The sequence below is a fragment of the Arachis hypogaea genome, chromosome 3 (genome assembly GCF_003086295.3).
Source record: "Arachis hypogaea cultivar Tifrunner chromosome 3, arahy.Tifrunner.gnm2.J5K5, whole genome shotgun sequence".
In the NCBI taxonomy this organism is placed as follows: domain Eukaryota; kingdom Viridiplantae; phylum Streptophyta; class Magnoliopsida; order Fabales; family Fabaceae; genus Arachis; species Arachis hypogaea.
Genome location: NC_092038.1, coordinates 42,553,662 through 42,572,112, shown reverse-complemented (window position 1 = coordinate 42,572,112; position 18,451 = coordinate 42,553,662). Strand labels below are relative to the sequence as shown.

Here is an 18,451-nt window from a genome sequence, read left to right as displayed (position 1 = left end):
TAATAAAAAATATTACATCTATAATCTTAAGTTTTATATTATCTAAAATTAAAAACCTAATAATCTTCATAAATGTGAGACAATTCTTACTTTTTAAACTTGTTTTTTGAATAAATTAAGTCTACTTAATTTCTTATACTATATTAAAAAAATTAAAAATTGTTATTGAATCATCGTCACACAGTCACACTACAAACGTGAGAGGAGCGTATTAACTATTAAGGATTTTTCTCTGAAATAAAATAAAAAAATTATTATTTTTCAAAATCTCTTCAACTTTAATTTAATAAATACGTTTTTTTCTTCATTTAGGGCGAGTTCGTCGCCCTTCCCAGCAAAATCTATATTTTTTATAAAGTTTGTCTAATTATAGAGTTCGCTTGTCCCGACAAACTTCACTTCAAATTAAAAAAAAAATAACAAATTCAAATTCTTAAGTTTCACAATGGACAATCCAGATTACAAAATACATATAGTACACAGGAATAAGTTATATTTTTATTAGAGGAATAATGATTTTTTTAATTTATAATGAGAAAAATTCTGGTTAAACATGGTTTATTCCTAGAGACGATGATAATGATCGTTGCCATGAATGTTGATGAAGCCATGGTTGTTGTCGTGTATTTTTGTACATTCCTATTTACAGATTTTCTGTACTTCTTTATATTTTATTTATTACACATTTTATTTCTTTTTTCTGTATCAATATTTTTTTTTGTTAATTTTATGAATTTTTTAATATTTAGAAAGATTTGCTGATATGTACAAAATTTTGGTTGTATATATACGTATTATGTCATTGAATAATAATACAGAAAATAGACTTACAATTTTATCCATATTTTCTCGTTGTATTATTATGAATCAAATGGAATATTATAAAAGAAAATTTTGTATACCACATATGAGTATATGGTATATCCTTGGTAACATGATAACATACATCGTATTTGTTGCTAGCTTTGGGGCACATTTTACAAAAATAATGATAGTTTCCAATGTAAGTGTTAGTTTTTCTTTGCAAAACTCAAGGCAGAAATATTGTCCGATTTGCTTTCTTAGTGCTGACACCCTCGTATGCCAATCTTACAATGAAGCGGACCAGCTGTAGAATGGCGATAGAAAACAAAGTGGAGTATTGTAAAAGAAAATTGTGTAGACCACATATGACATATCCTTCGTAATATGATAACATACATCATATTTTTTGCTAAGTTTGATGCACATTTTACAAAAAATAATGATAATTTCCAATGTAAGTGTTAGTTTTTCTTTGCAAAACTCAAGACAAATATATATATATATATATAACATTTTTCAATATTCCTATTTATTATCAGAACATTTAATAACTTTAACCAAACAAAACGCAATTGAAAAAAACAAAAGAATTCTTTTTCTCTTGGCCATACAAAAATATTATATACCTATATATTCATGTATATATATTGGTTCATATATTTTTAATTTATACTTATATTCTAATAAAAATTATTACATCTATAATCTTAAATTTTATATTGTCTAAAATTAAAAACCTAATAGTCTTTATAAATGTGAACCAACCCTTACTTCTTAAGCTAGTTTTTTGGATAAATTATGTCTACTTAATTACTTATACGATATTAAAAAAAATAAAAATCTTTATTGGGTCATCCTCACACAGTTACACGAGAGGAGTGTATTAAGGATTTTTTCTCTGAAATAAAATAAAAAAATTTATTATTTTCCAAAATCTCTTCAACTTTAATTTAATAAATACGTTTTTTTTTCATTTAGGGATAGATTAATGCACTTCCCAACAAAATCTAAATTTTTTAATAAAGTTTGTCTAATTATAGAGTTCGCTTGGTCCAGCGAACTTCACTTCAAATTAAAAAAAAATGGCAAAGTCAAATTCTTAAGTTTCACAACGGACAATCCATAGTACATAGAGTATAGGAATAAGTTATATTTTTATTAGAGAAATAATGATTTTTTTAAATTTATAATAAAAAAAATTCTTGTTAAATATGACTTATTCTCATATATCTGTATATGTCTGGAGACAGTGATAATGATTACTGCCAACAATATTAAAGAAGCATGGTTGTTATCTGTGTATTTTTATGCATTCCTATTTACATATTTTCTTTACTTCTTTATATTTTATTTATGATGCTTTTTATTTCTTTCTTCTGTATCAGTGTATTTTTATGCATTCTTATTTACAAAAAATAGACTTACAGTTTTATCCACATTTTCTTATTGTATTATTATGAATCAAATGGAGTATTATAAAAGAAAACTGTATATACCACATATGACATATCCTTGGTAACATGATAATATACATCGGATCCGTCGCCAGGTTTGACGCACATCTTACAAAAAGAATGATAGTTTTTAATGCATGTGATAGTTTTTCTTTACAAAAGCAGAAATATATAACACTTTTGAATATTCCTATTTATTATCAGGACATTTAATAATTTTGACCAAACTAAAAAAATTTGAAAAAAACAGAAGAACTCTTTCTTTTTTGGCCATACAATAATATTGTATACCCATATATTCATGTATATATACATATATTGGTACATATATTTTAAATTTATATTTTTATTCTAATAAAAAATATTACATCTATAATATTAAGTTTTATATTGTCTAAAATTAAAAATCTACTAGTCTTCCTAATGTGAGACAACCCTTACTTTTTAAACTAATTTTTAAGATAGATTAGGTCCACTAAATTTCTTATATGATATTAGAGAAAAAAAATTAAAAATCGTTATCGGGTCATCCTCACACTACAAGCGTAAGAGAGTGTTTTTTCACTGAGATAAAATAAAAAAATTATTTTTCAAAATCCCATTTTTAAACTTTAATTTTTTAAGTACGATTTTTTTTTATTTAGGACGAGTTCGTCGCACTCCCCTGGCGAAATCTATATTTATTAAAGAGTTCGTGGCGAACTTCACTTCAAATTAAAAAAAAAATAGTTAACTCAAATTCTTAAACTTTACACCGGACAATGACAATTATTATCATCGTCTATAGAATATATAGGATGCGTTAGAACACAAGATTTTGTGTCTCTGTCCGCCAGTGTCTCTCAGTATCTTATCCTATCAGGTTCTTGGAAACAAGTGTACATGGGAATAAGTCATATTTTTATTAGAGAAATAATGATTTTTTTTAAGTTACAATAAAAAATATTCTTATTAAATATGGCTTATCAGTTATTTTTATGTATCTGTGTATGTTTAGAGACGATGATAATGATTACTGCCAACAAGGTTTTAAAAACCATAGTAGTTGTCCATGTATTTTTTACATTCCTATTTACATAATTTTTTTTACTTCTTTATATTTTATTAATGAGACATTTTATTTATTTTTTCTGTATCAATATATTTTTTGTTAGCTTTAAGAATCTTTGAGTATTTGAAAAAATTTGCTGATATATGTATTTTCTCATTATACTATTATGAATTATATGGAGTATTATAAAAAAAAACTTTGTATACCACATATGACATATCCTTGGTAACATGATAACATACATCGTATTGGTTGTTAGGTTTGGCGCACATTTTACAAAAAAAATAATGATAGTTTTTCTGTGCAAAACTCAAAGCAGAAATATATAACACTTTTAAATATTTCTATTTATTTTAATAATAATTCATAATTTTAACCAAATCAAACTCAATTGAAAAAAACAAAAGAACTTTTTTTTTGCCATACAAAAATATTATATACCTATATATTCATGTATATATACATATATTGGTTCATATATTTTTAATTTATATTTATATTTTAATAAAATTATTAAATTTATAATATTAAATTTTATACTGTCTAAAATTAAAAATCTAATAGTCTTCATAAATGTGAGACAACCTTTACTTACGCTAATTTTTTGAATAAATTAGGTCCACTTAATTTTTTATACGTTATTAAAAAAATTAAAAATCGTTGTTAAGCCATCCTCACACTACAAGCATAAGAGGAGTGTATTAAGGATTTTTTCATAGAAATAAAATAAAAAAAATTATTATTTTTCAAAATCCCATTTTTCAACTTTAATTTTTTAAATACAATTTTTTTTTAATTTATGGCGAGTTCGCCGCACTCCCCGGCGAACTCTATATTTTGTTATAAAGTTCGCCTAACTATAGAGTTCGCCTAACCCCAACCATCTTTATTTTAAATTCCAAAAGAATGACTAACTCAAATTCTTAAACTTCACAACGGACAATCACAATTATTATCATCATCTCCAGAGTACATACGAGTATACAAGAGTATACACAAGGTCCTTCTCCTCTCTATTGTCCAAGCTGGGATTACTTGATTTGTACAAACCAAGCAACACCAACTTGACATAATATGTGAGTGTGAAATAAAATTGAATTTAAAATAAAATACAAAAAATTGTTAGAAAGCTTCTAATCTTGTACAACTAATGAGTTTGTTACAATTTATTAGTTTGTTACAATTTTTTAGAGAATTAGTTGAGAATTAGTTATTTATCTGCTTCCTTTGTACAGATATATAAAGTATATATCTATAGTGTAGAATCATGATGCTTCATTCATTTAATATATAGATAATGTTCAACATCTAAATTTTTCCCATATTTTTATTAGAAAAATAATGATTTTTTTTTAATTTATAATAAGAAAAATTCTTGTTAAATATGACTTATTCCGGTGTATTTGTGTATGTTTGGAGACGATGATAATGATTGCTACCAGCAACGTTATGAAATCATGGTTGTTGTCGTGTATATTTGTGCATTTCAATTTACAAATTTTTTGTACTTCTTTATCTTTTATTTATGATACATTCTATTTCTTTCTTTTGTATCAATATTTTTTCTGTTAATTTTAGAAATTTTTTAATATTTAGAAAGATTTGCTGATATATATAAAATTTTCGTTATATATATATATATATATATATATATATATACTATGTTATTGAATAACAATACAGAAAATAAACTTACAATTTTATCCATATTTTCTGATTGTATTATTATGAATCAAATGGAGTATTATAAAAAAAATTGTATATTATATATAACATATCCTTAGTAACATGATAACATACATCATATTTGTTGCTAGGTTTGGTGCACATTTTACAAAAATAATGATAGTTTCCAATGCAAGTGATAGTTTTTTTTACAAAACTCAAAGTAGAAATATATAACACTTTTCAATATTCCTATTTATTACCAGAACATTTAATAATTTTAATCAAACAAGATGCAATTGAAAAAAACAAAAGAACTCTTTCTCTTTTGGCCATACAAAAATATTATATACTTATATATTCATGTATATATACATATATTGGTTCATATATTTTTAATTTATATTTATATTCTAATAAAAAATATTACATTTATAATCTTAAGTTTTATATTGTCTAAAATTAAAAATTTAATAGTCTTCATAAATATGAGACAACCTTTACTTCTTAAACTAATTTTTGGGATAAATTAAGTCCATCTGATATTAGAAAAAAAATAAAAATCGTTATTTGGTGATCCTCATACTACAAGCGTGTGAGGAGTGTATTAAGGGTTTTTTCATTGAAATAAAATAAAAAAAAATTATTATTTTTCAAAACTCCATTTTTTTTACTTTAATTTTCTAAATACGATTTATTTTTTATTTAGGGCGAGTTAGCCGCACTCCCCGGCGAACTCTATATTTTTTATAGAGTTTGTCTGATCCCGAAATAAAAAAAAGGCTAACTCAAATTCTTAAGCTTTCCTGACAATGGCAACTACAAGAACAAGTTATATTTTTGTTGGAGAAATAATTATTATTTTTAATTTATAATGAGAAAACATCTTGTTAAATATGGCTTATTCCCGTGTATTTGTTGTATGCCTGGAGACGATGATAATGATTACTACCAGTAATGTTGAAGAAGCTATAGTTGTTGTCTGAGTATTTTTGTGCATTTCTATTTATATATTTTCTTTACTTTTTTATATTTTATTTATAATACATTTTATTTCTTTCTTTTGTATCAATATCTTTTCTGTTAATTTTAGGAATTTTTTAGTATTTGGAAATATTTGTTGATATGTACAAATTTTTCATTGTATATATTTGTACTATGTCATTGAATAACCATGTAGAAAATAGACTTACAATTTTATCCACATTTAATTTTCTCATTGTATTATTATGAATCAAATAGAGTATTATCTATGATGCACGGACACGGGACACGATACGACACAACACAGTACACGACACGACACGGGACATGTCGACATGCAAATTTTAAAATCTTACATGAGACGGAGACATGTATATATATATATAATATAATATAATATAATATAAAATATTTTTTAGATAAATTGTAATGATATTTTGATATTTTATTGATACTAAAATATAAATTAAAAATTTTAATTATTTTTAATATCTTATTTTAATTATATCAAGTATTTAAAATATTTTCTTTAATAATATATACTATATCTAAATTTATTTTAAAAATATATGTTAAGAATAAGATTAGACACGCTGATACGTGATGATATTTAGGTGTGTCGGCGTGTTCAAAGAATAATTTTTTATTTTTTATTAAAACACGGTTGGATACAGTAGACACGCGTGTCGGTAAGTGTCAGTGTCCGATATGGACACGACGAAGTGTCCGTATTTCATAGAGTATTATAAATGACAATTTTGTATACCACATATGACATATCCTTGGTAACATGATAACATATATCGTATTTGTTGCTAGGTTTGGTGTACATTTTACAAAATATAATGATAATTTTTCAGTGCAAGTGATAGTTTTTCTTTGTAAACTCAAGGCAGAAATATATAACACTTTTCAATATTCTTGTTTATTATCAAAATATTTAATAATTTTAACCAAACCAAAAGCAATTAAAAAAACAAAAGAACTCTTTCTTCTTTAGCCATACAAAAACATTACATACCCATATATTCATGTATATATACATATATTAGTTCATATATTTTTAATTTATATTTATATTCTAATAAAAAATATTACATCTATAATATTAAGTTTTATATTGTCTAAATTTAAAAATTTAATAGTCTTTATAAATGTGAGATAACCTTTATTTCTTAAGTTAATTTTTGAGATAAATTAGGTCCATACGATATTAAAGAAAAAAAAATTAAAAATCGTTATTAGATCATTCTCACACTACAAGCGTGAGAGGAGTGTATTAAGGATTTTCACTGAAATAAAATAAAAAATTTTATTATTTTCCAAAACTTGATTTTTTAACTTTAATTTTTTAAATACAAATTTTTTTAGGGGCGAATTCTATAAAAGCTATAATTTTTTATAGAGTTCGCCTAATTATAGAGTTCTCTTGACCACGTCGAACTTTACTTTAAATTCCATAATAAATGGTTAACTCAAATTCTTAAATTTCACAACAGACAATGACAACTATTATCATCATCTCCACAGTATATAAGAGTACACAAGAATGAGTCATATTTTTATTGGAGAAATAATGAATTTTTTTTAATTTATAATGAAAAAAAAATCCTTGTTAAATATGGCTTATTCCCTGTGTATGTCTGGAGACGATGATAATGGTTGCTATTGTCGCCAGCAAGGTTGAAGAAGTCATGGTTGTCTGTGTATTTTTGTGCATTTCTATATACTCTTGAAGACGATGATAATGACTTAAAAATTTGAGTTTGCAGGATTTTGAAAAAAATTGAAGTCGAGTTTGTCGAGTTAGGCGAACTTTGTAAAAAACATAGTGTTCATCGAGGAGTGCAGCAAACTCACCCTAAATCCCAAAAAAAGTATTTGAAAAAAAAAAGTTAAAAAATCAAGTAATAAAAAAATTTATTTTTTATTTTATTTCTGAAAAAAAATCTGTGTATTAAATTTTACATTGTGTAAAATTAAAAGCCGAATACTCTTTATAAATATGAGACAATTTTTATCTGTTGAATGAACTTAACTTTTTATAAGAATTTTGTTTCTACAATTAAAAAGTTTACGTCCATATCTCTGTCTTGTGTTTTCTACAATCAAACAACTTTTTTATGTCCTGCCTTGTGCATGCAGCAATTCATTGGTTAGCGGTGGACCCTTAAATGGAGCTTATATCTGCGACGGATTAGTCATTGACCTGTCGAGTTGGGAGATACCGTGGGTAACAAAAAAAAAACTTTTTTATGCCCATTATTACTATTTGTTTTATAATTTTTCAAAAAAAAATGAGCATTGCCTATTTATAAGAAATATTAGTGACAAATACTTTTAGGGATAAAAGAAAAGGAGAATTAAATAGTATTAATTCAAATACAAAGTAAACACAAAAAACAATGTTAATCACCCACCACATTTTTCAGAATTATTATTGTGAGGGTTACCTTAAACAGGTCGCTTTGGGTCTCTCAGACTCCTTTTAGAATAGTACTCGACGTTTGTCAGTATCGAAACGCCGCGTCGTTCAAATTTTTTGCGAGGAGGTGAGGGTAGTACTAACAAGAAATTTCGATGCTTAGATTAGATTCGAAAGAAGGGTCAAAGTATTTATAAATGTAGATATAGAGTTAATAATCATCTTTTAGAATAGTTCTACATTTGATAGTAAATAACGGTTCCCTTCCTTTTTATTAGAGAGATTATTGAAATATCTCTTCTAAATAAAACAGAAGAATTTGTAGGAGTTAATTTATTGATCCAAGCATGTATGGCCAAGGTTCGCATAGTCAAGCTCGACTTCCATAAGGTGGGATAGGATTAGACTTTGCTCACTTTTGGGTTTAGTTATGTTTTGAGCCATGGAATGAATAATTATATATCTTGATATCTATCAATTTTGCCATGTTTTTAGTAAATAAATAAACAAACAATTTAGTTAAAATATATTTATAAAGATATATATGAAGCAAATTATAATGAATATTTTTAAAATTTTTATGTAACTAATATATTAAAAAGATATTAAAAAAACTCTTTTTTTTAAATAAAAATTAGTCATATATTTTTTTTATAAAAATACTATGTACACAATAAATTAGTCACTTATGAGTCACTATGTATTTTTGTATATAATATATATTTTTTTATTTTTTTATTTTATATCTTAATATATATTTTAAAATTTTGTAAATATTTTTAAAATATTGATATTCTAATAATTTTAACTGATAATTTTAATTAATATATATTATATATTCTTTAAAATTAAAATCAATGTTAAAATTATTAGAATATATATTTTTAAAATATTTAAAGTTTTTTTTATATTTTATATAAATAATTAATTTAGTAGCTCATTCTTAAGAGTACTAATATATTCTTTGGACTTGAGCACTTGAGCTTGAACCTCTGTTACAACCTAACTAATTAATGAATTGGTGAATTCTTCAGAGAAATATTTAAAAATTAGTAACCCGTCTCGAATAAAGTTGCAACAATATGTACGTACAAAATGCAGTTAACAAGGACTAACTACTTTCATGGCTCCTATGCTCCTCTTCTTTCTGCGCCACTCTTTTCGAACGTGAAATGCAAACACTTCACCTCTCTCTCACTTTCACACAAACATGTCATTCTTGCTTCCTCAGCTAGACCTCGTCAACAATCTCAGAGACACTCTCTCCTTTCAATTCCGTCCTTTGCAACGTTCTTTCCATTTCTGGACTCGCGCCATTGATATCTATGCAGGATATAAGGTCTCTCTCTTTCTTTTCTAAATATCTTTTATGGCTTGTGGTGTTCATTTCTATGCTGTGTATATGCTAAAAGTCAGCTACAAAATCAGCCATCTGTATGAACTACATATTGAAAATAATGCATTTATTTATGAATTTAATTTTGATACACTAATAGTATAAAATTTAAGCAGTCTTACAATCATATCTGTTCGTTTGGACAACTATTCAATAAAAATAATAGTTATTTTTGATGATGTGACGTTATGTGATTAGATGTACTGTCAATGCATTAACGTTAAATTCTTTATTTATATACAGTATTTTTGTTATTTTATTTGGTTTGTGTTTGTTGAGATAGGGTGTTTGTATTTGTTGGATATAGCTTGTTTTTTTTTTTGTTTGGTTGAATTATGTTTGACATTGTTGTGTTGAACTCTTTCTTTTTAAAAAAATTATCGACATGTTAGGCCGTGTTTGATAAGTATTTCAGGGCAGAAAAATGTCAATGACATTGAGGTCGAAAGGCAGAAATAAAATAGAAAAGTTGTATTTCTATTTCTATCTTGAGACAGTTACCAAATGGGACCTTCTGCATGTTTTGGATTCTACTTGAAAAATGTGAACTGAATTGTGTGTTGTGGTTTTGTTGCTATTAAACAGGTGTTTCAGGTGAGAGTGAGTTTTGAGAAAGATGTGAAAAAGCAAGAAGCAATGTGGGAAAAGCAGCACCAAGTTGCTGCTGATAAGATATATGATATGTGCACTCACCTTGGAGGTTTCTTCCTCAAGGTATTTGTTAAAATGTCTCAGATGGAATTTTATATCAAATTTCTATATATGCTTTCTTCAATGATCTTTTCTTTATTATTGTTTTTACTACCCTAAAGTGAGTATGGAATATTAGTTTCTCGAATGGTTTTGTTTATTAGAATAACATGTTTGAATGGAAGAAGTGAACAATAATAACTTTCGATCTCAAATTTCTGTTGTCCTTTTTCACAAAGAGGAGATTACCTTGTTTATCTTTGTTCTTAGAACATTATACATTACATAAAATACCTACACAATAGGAGTTAGTTTAGCAGAAGTGTGTTGAATCTCGGGACGAAGTCTACATGCAATGTCAGAGGTTTGAAATTTGGGAAACTCTTTTAGGGAGGGGCCTTATTGTTTACCATTTCAGGTCTTATAGAGTTAGGCTTCTCTGCCTAACCTTTGGCTTACCAGAAAAATATAGACTAGCTTTGAAATTTTTGGAGGATTTTCGCAATCAATGCATTTTTCTTTTCCTTCACAAATCTTGAAAACATAAATTTCTAAATAAAAACAGAAAATGAAAACACAAACCAAACACATTGGTTTCTAAAATGGTTTTGTTTATGAGAATAACAGGTTTGAATGGAAGAAATGAACAGTAACTTTAGGTCTCAAATTTCTATTGTCCTTTTTCCCAAAAAGGAGATTGCTTTGTTTATCTTTGTTCTTAGAACATTATAGATTACATAGAATAGCTACCAATGAGAGTTAGCTTAGCTAAAGTTTGTTGAATCTTGAGCCAAACTTTACATGCAATGTCAGAGGTTTGAATTATAAAGTTAGGCTTCTCTGCCTAACCTTTAGCTTACCAGAAAATTATAGACTAGCTTTGAATTTTTTGGAGGATTTTCGCAGTCATTGCATTTTGCTTGTGATATTGTGTTCCTTTTGATTTGTTGGTTAACCCTTTGTCCTTGGCATGATTTAAATTGTGAAATAGGTAGCCCAAATTATAGGGAAGCCGGACTTGGCTCCAGCTGCGTGGGTGAAAAGGCTCGTTACATTATGCGATCAGTCTCCTGCAACTCCATATCAGACTCTGAAGATAGTGCTGGAGAATGAGCTGGGGCAAGACATTGATGATGTCTTCGAAAGATTTGATTTGGAACCCCTTGGTTCTGCTTCAATTGCTCAGGTATGCACCCTTTTGTTGTTATATCATGGCTAGAAAAAAATTGATCAAGCATTTTGGTTCATGTGTGCTAATTTTTACATTAAAATAGTCCAAAAGTTACTGTTTACTCGGAACAAATCAATGACATGTTAAAAAACACACATCAAAGTCTTTTTTTTTTTACTTTGGAAGAGTATTGTTTACAACAGCAGTTCTTGGAAATCATATTCATGTAACTGGCAAATATCTTATCCTCGCATCAGGTTCATAGAGCAAGACTCAGAGGTGATAAAGATGATGTAGTAGTCAAGGTAAATGAACCTCATAAACCTTACGGATTCACAGCACATGTAAACTTTTCGATTCGGATTTCTTTTGTATATACTAGGTTCAACATCCTGGAGTTCAGGATATCATGATGACAGATATCCATAACTTGCAAGCATTTGCTTTATACATGCAAAAGACAGATATCAAATTTGATCTATATTCAATAACAAAAGAAATGGAAACACAGGTGAACTTCCTTTTCTGATTTGAATTTCTTCTATAGTTAATTCTGGTGGCACTTCTTTAATTAGCAGCCACTTTATTTTTATATCGACTCGTTTTTTCTTGGCTTGATGATCAGAGAAGTCCTATTAGTGAAGTGTGTTTTAACACCATTATTAATGCCCTTTCATGGCTCTACTGCACTTGTTCTGAAATTCTTCTACTTGATAATGTTCTATCTATCATTTTGACATTCTAGATTGGATATGAATTTGACTTCAGAAGGGAGGCAGATTCCATGCAAAGGATTAGGAAGTTCTTATATGAAAACAATAAAAGGTCCCCTATTTTGGTACCTCGAGTAATTCGAGATATGGTTACTAGGTATGTTAAGTCACATAGCAGCGGTGCAGCATTTTTAGAAGATTTGGATGATAATATCAACAATGGACATAAAAATTCTAAACTTACTATAGTCATGAATTCTGTTCAAAATCACATGTTAAATGCCATCTAATGATGCAAGAATGACTGATTTGTTTGCGGCTAATTTTCTATTACATGAACTTTTTGGCAAGCTAAATATGCATATTATATGTTTTATGAACAACTTTCAATTTAGATGGGAGTTCATACTTCATATGTATTTTACTAATCGTTCGACACCCTGCATGTACAGGAAAGTCCTAGTTATGGAATATATGGATGGTGTTTCAATAATGAAACTTGGTGATGAAATAGCAAAAAGAGGTATAAACCCCAATGGAAAGATAGCAACAGCAGCTAAGAAGTAAGCCTGTTTACTACCATACAAAATGTAGTCCTTTCATTTTGTCAGCCATTTTTCTTGAATCTTGATCGATAACTATACACGACAATGCAAAAAATTGAGAATCAGATAACATTTGGGTATAGTGAAGTCTTGATAGATTAACTTCATAATGTTGATGATTCTTCGTATATGCACATATGTATTGGGTATTTTTAGAGGATTGTGTGTTTAATTTTTTATATCTTCTTTCTAGCAGTGTTGCATGGTCTTTCCTCTAAGGATTTAATTTGTTATATCCTGTTTCAAGGATTTTTTTTTTTATCCTCTTTTATACTTTTTTTTCACTTCTAATAAAATTTATTTTCGTATATGAAAATTGCATTTACATATGCATGTAATGTTATGTGCAATACACCATTAATTTTCTTATAAAAGTGCAGGAAAATTCTTAAAAGCTTGACCCAAGCATGTGGTCAAATGATTTTGAAAAGTGGATTCTTCCATGCTGATCCTCATCCAGGAAACATCTTGATTTGTAAAGGCTCAGAGGCAAGCCAAAATTTCTTTTCTGAACCTCCTTGAATGTTTGTTTCGTTCTCTTTCGACGAATATTGAAATGATTTGAGTTAAAGCATTCTTATCAGTTCAGAACTTGATGCCTAATGTTGTTTTTTTCCCCTCTAGTCAGGTTGCCTTGTTAGATTATGGGCAGGTGAAGGATCTCCCTGAGAAATTAAGGATTGGTTATGCTAATCTGGTTCTTGCGATTGCCAATGGTGATACTTTAAGAGTCATTGAGAGCTTTAGGTACTGAATTTTGCATTTCAGTAATGTTAGGAAGTCAAAAAATAATCAAATCAAATCGCTCAAACTTGCCTTATTTAGCATTTATTTGTTACAGGATGTATTAAATAAAGCCAAAAATAATAAGTTCTGCCAATTTTTGGCTAATATTTTTTCGTTACCCAACATTTTCGTTTACATTTAGTGTTGTTCATCTAAGAGAAAGGATTTATCCTCCTAAATCAGCCAACTTTTTCTAAACAATGAAAGTCTTAACGAGTTTTTTATGTTTTCAATTAAATGCATTCAGAGAATTTTTTGTATAGAAACTAGGAGGATAATTAGAATGCGTTTGGTTTGCGTTTTTATTTTCTATTTTTATTTTCTAGTGTTTTCTGCATTCAAAATTTTATAAAGAAGAAGGAAAGAAAAAACAGGACATAAAAACATAAAGCAGTATTTTATTGTTTTTACTGTTTTTTTTTTCGCAAAATCTAAGAAAAAAGAAAATGCTAAAAATAAAAATAGAAAGTAAGAAGGTTTTTAGAAGGGTATTTCATTACTCATCCATTTGATGATCATCTAATGTTAAGTAAGGCCTTAATTCGAGGACAATTTAGTCAACCTTTTCTTTTAATCTATATGAATGTCTAAATGAATTTACTCTGATTAATGTAGGGAGCTTGGCATAGACACCTCTAGCACATGTGAAATTCATCAAGAAGACATGTTTAAACTGGCACAACAAATGTTTGACACAAAAATGCCTCCAGGGGAGTCGGTGTTGCAGCCTTTCTCGGACGATTCTTTAATTAAAAAAATTGGCGTCCAGGTATATATATGCTAGAACAAAAATATTACATATATACAAAAATCAGCCAGTATTTATGTATAAATACATGTGTTATTTAACTTATTTTTAATATATATTTTATATTTCAACATATATTCTATACAAGTGACCAATTTAGTGACTGATTTTTTGTGTACTCATAGTATAGTTGATTCTAGAATGCAAAAACCTTCCATTTACTCTATCACTCTCATTTGTGATTTGAGATGCATATCTTGCTATGTTGGTGCTTAATTACTTCTTAACAAAAACAAAATGGTACTTATTTAGAGAAGAGAGTGTTTTTATTCATTTGGTAGATTTGGTGAAATTTAACTCAGACTCGTCTCTGTTTCTAAAAGCATACATTAACCTTTCTTAAGATTTATGTAAACAGTATATTTTGCGCGAAATGCTTTCGTTCTTACTGGCTAAACAACCACGAAAAACTGTTTGTAGTGACATAGTTAGAGAATTTGAGAAAGTATGCTAGCAAAGAACTGAATTATTGAACAATAATAGAGATGAATTTGTACATTACATATGATGCTGCTACTTTTGTGTTAAACTAAATTTTCTATTTGTTTTGGTAGGCTTTTCCAGAAGAACTGTTTAGTGTACTGAGAACAGTTCAATTACTGAGGGGGCTTAGTGTGGGACTTGGAATCAATTATTCTTGTGCCGAACAGTGGAAACCCTTTGCAAAAGAAGCTTTGAACCAAGGTTGAGTTTATAGGTTATAGGTTATATATAGTAATATAGTATCGGTGTATTTATTTTATATGGAATATTATACACGCCGACCCATCTATTATTTATCATCATATTAGATTTTAATAATGTTTAAACTAACCTTTCTCATAAATAAATTACATGTGACAAGCTAAAGTTTAAGTTAATCTATAAGTTACTGTAGATAGCGATAACATAAGAAATTTAATTACGTGATGGCATAATGAATTTTGGTATACGTCTAATATGATCATTATAACTAAATACTTATCAAAAGTAATAAAATTTTATTGATCATCAAACTTGAATAGTTTTAATTAAGACCACAATAATGAGATGGTGAGACCAAGCTCTCCTGGCAACAATATAAATATACCCAATTATATCCGTGACGCACACGAGAAACTAGTTGGTTTTGACGTAAATTATACACACAAACTTGGCCAGTATCTAGTACCAAAAGATTATGATCTTCTAAGATATACAGAGGTACTACCAAAGAACCTAGCGAGATTCCAACATCGGATGGGATTGCGAACAACTGAATCCAAGATGTTTCAACTCCATGCTCCTTCATTATCCAGAGAGTGCAAATAATTGGTTCATACGGAGTGCGATAACAAACAGAAAGACAGTTATTGTGGACTTGCAAGGGAGGCATCTCGCAGAAGTCACGTTGCATTCTAGTAATAGGCAGACCAAACAACTCCGTTTCCAAGTCGAAGGTAAGAACGAACCACTCCAATTCACGATCTATAGTACTACTAGTAGGATCACACACAAGCCAATTGAGAGTGCCGCTCACAAATATTTCATTTCTTGCGCCACGAAAATCGTACGGAAACACCGGATGATCAACAGTTTTCCAAGAAGGATTTGCACCAAAAGTGAAAACTATAGCCCCAGATCTCACCTTGGAATCAGTTAGACGAGACGAGGCACAACAACCCATAACAAGCTTGTACTGGTCATGCAGAATATCATAGCCAAAGCCACACAAAAAATCGTTTCCGCACTCGTCGGAGCCCTCGAATGGAACGGATGGGGATACCGAACGAGTACTGGGATTGAGAAGAGTAAGAGTTTTATAGGGAAAACCTTCAGACAGGCAGAGCAATCCATTGCAAGATCCCCTGATGAATTTTCCGTCACCCGGATGTGACACGGGCTGGGGCTGATGCTGGCGATCAAGAATAAGAGATTGTGAAGAGCAATGCTTGATGTCGCCCGCCAGTCCCACCGGTAGCTTCCAACACAGCAATGGGGGCGGCGGATGAGTTAGCGTTGAGCGTTGAAGGTGGTGCATGGCGAATTCAGGGCTGGAAATTAAGGAGTTCCATGAACGGCATACGCTCTTCAGTTGCCAGAGAAGCCTCACTGGAAACCTCACCAAGATTTCTCTAAGCAGATCTACTGGAAGATTATCTCCGCATTCAAGGTCTTTCATTATCGTAGTCATAACAAAATTAGGGTTTACGTCTGTGTATATATATATATGGTGCCTTCTGTGATGGCCATTGCGATCTGTGCCTAGGATGGCTATGGGAGCTTGACTGTGATGACACGACACGTGTTGGGTTGACTGGCAAGTTGGATCACAGAATTCTAAGTTTGAAGGACGGTAACTCTTTTAACCAAGAGGGTAATTATAAATGTGTGTGGTCCGTGTTTAGCCTTGTAATTATTATTTAGTTAAAGTGTTAAACTTGTACAAAAATAAAAGAACGGAATTTTTTTAAAATATTAAAATAACATTTTTTTTATTTATAAATATATTTTTTTATAATTTTTAAAAAACTTTTTTTTTTAAATTTATTTTAAATTATTTGTGTTAATTAATGTTAATTTTATTCATTTTTTAAGATAAAATAATTATTTTTTATAAAAATATCTTTTAACAAAAATTTTGTTTTTTTGTCATTAAATTGTGTTTACTAAAATATTTTTTAATAAATTATTTTTTATTAATTAAATTATATTTTTAATTTATTCAAGGATATTTTGGTAAGTAAAATTTAATAAAAAAAAATAAAATTTTTGTTAAAGAGTATTTTGTAAAAAATAATTTATTTTTTTTGAAAAATAGATAAAGTTAATAATAGTTAACAAAAAAAAATTTAAAATGAATTAAAGAATAGGTTTTTTAAAAGTTATAAAAGAGGAGAACATACATTTTACAAATAGAGAGAAGGAGAATGTTATTTTAGTATCTCTGAAGAGAGGGAAATGAAATTTTTTCTTTTAATTATTGTTTTTTATTCTTTTTTAATACTAATTTAAATCTATTAATTTCTAAGAGAATAATGTGCTGATTTTAAATGAGTAATTTTAAATTACGTGATGCGCTCAGTTGCCCATTAATCAGTGAGATGGCCTATCTCCTCTATTATTTTGAAACAGTTCATCTTCTCTATTATTTAAAATTGTTTATTTTCATATTATTTAAAACATTTCGTTTTTACGAACTTGGTTTAATTTAAATTATTAATATTTTTTATTAGTTTTAAAAATTATATTTTTATATTTATAAATACACATACCTCGTTTACACGGTAAACAAAATACATTTATAACTATTTATTTCGATAATTAATGCAAGATAAATTAATGCGATATAAATTAGTAAATACACTATAAATTACATATTTTGTTCATTAAAATAATTAAATTATTTATTTAAAAAACCCAATAAAAAAACTACTTGTGGAAATTAAATTACAAAAGAGTAGTGATGACAGAAAAAAAAATTGACGAAAGAAGTAAATTTTAAAGAAAATGAAAATCAGAAATATCATGAATGAAACTTAAACGGTAGAGAGAGCTCTGAACGCCGGCTTTCATGGAAGAAAAAGTAAGGTTTCGACTGTTAATGGCGTAGGCGACTGGTTTGTTCCGATCAGAATTTTTTTGGTGTGGCAAAAGGAGGACCTTCTGGCAACACTAGGAGCTGGTTTTGTCAAGGTAGATGATCTTCACTTTTTACATGAGCAGTTTCGATTTTTGTAAGAAGTCATAGTCATGAAATTAGTAATATGTTGGACTTTCTATTTGCAGAAATTAAAAATTTATTTTGTAAATAGAAATCGATCTGGAAGGGGACTTCAATTTTTTAGGCCATTGGACGAATGAGTGGAGCTCGAACTCCGTGGATGAGGAGTAGGAGAGGGATGTGCTGCCTTTAAGAAACTAACTACGAAGTCACGTGT

General features: G+C 28.3%; 2 protein-coding genes across 2 annotated transcripts; one reads left to right on the top strand and one right to left on the bottom strand.

The window, feature by feature from the left end:
- Window positions 1-10,028: 10,028 nt before the first annotated feature.
- LOC112790385 (protein ACTIVITY OF BC1 COMPLEX KINASE 8, chloroplastic-like) lies at window positions 10,029-15,412 on the top strand. Its single transcript, XM_025832764.3, has 10 exons — window positions 10,029-10,493; window positions 11,461-11,655; window positions 11,898-11,945; window positions 12,023-12,151; window positions 12,386-12,510; window positions 12,806-12,916; window positions 13,339-13,447; window positions 13,587-13,705; window positions 14,360-14,513; window positions 15,107-15,412. The coding sequence occupies exons 1-10, from the start codon at window positions 10,416-10,418 to the stop codon at window positions 15,239-15,241; spliced, it is 1,203 nt and encodes a 400-aa protein (XP_025688549.2). The 5' UTR covers window positions 10,029-10,415; the 3' UTR covers window positions 15,242-15,412.
- A 146-nt stretch (window positions 15,413-15,558) lies between these two features.
- Window positions 15,559-16,692, bottom strand: LOC112776659 (F-box/kelch-repeat protein At3g23880-like). Its single transcript, XM_025820891.1, has one exon. The coding sequence runs from the start codon at window positions 16,690-16,692 to the stop codon at window positions 15,559-15,561; it is 1,134 nt and encodes a 377-aa protein (XP_025676676.1).
- Window positions 16,693-18,451: the final 1,759 nt, after the last annotated feature.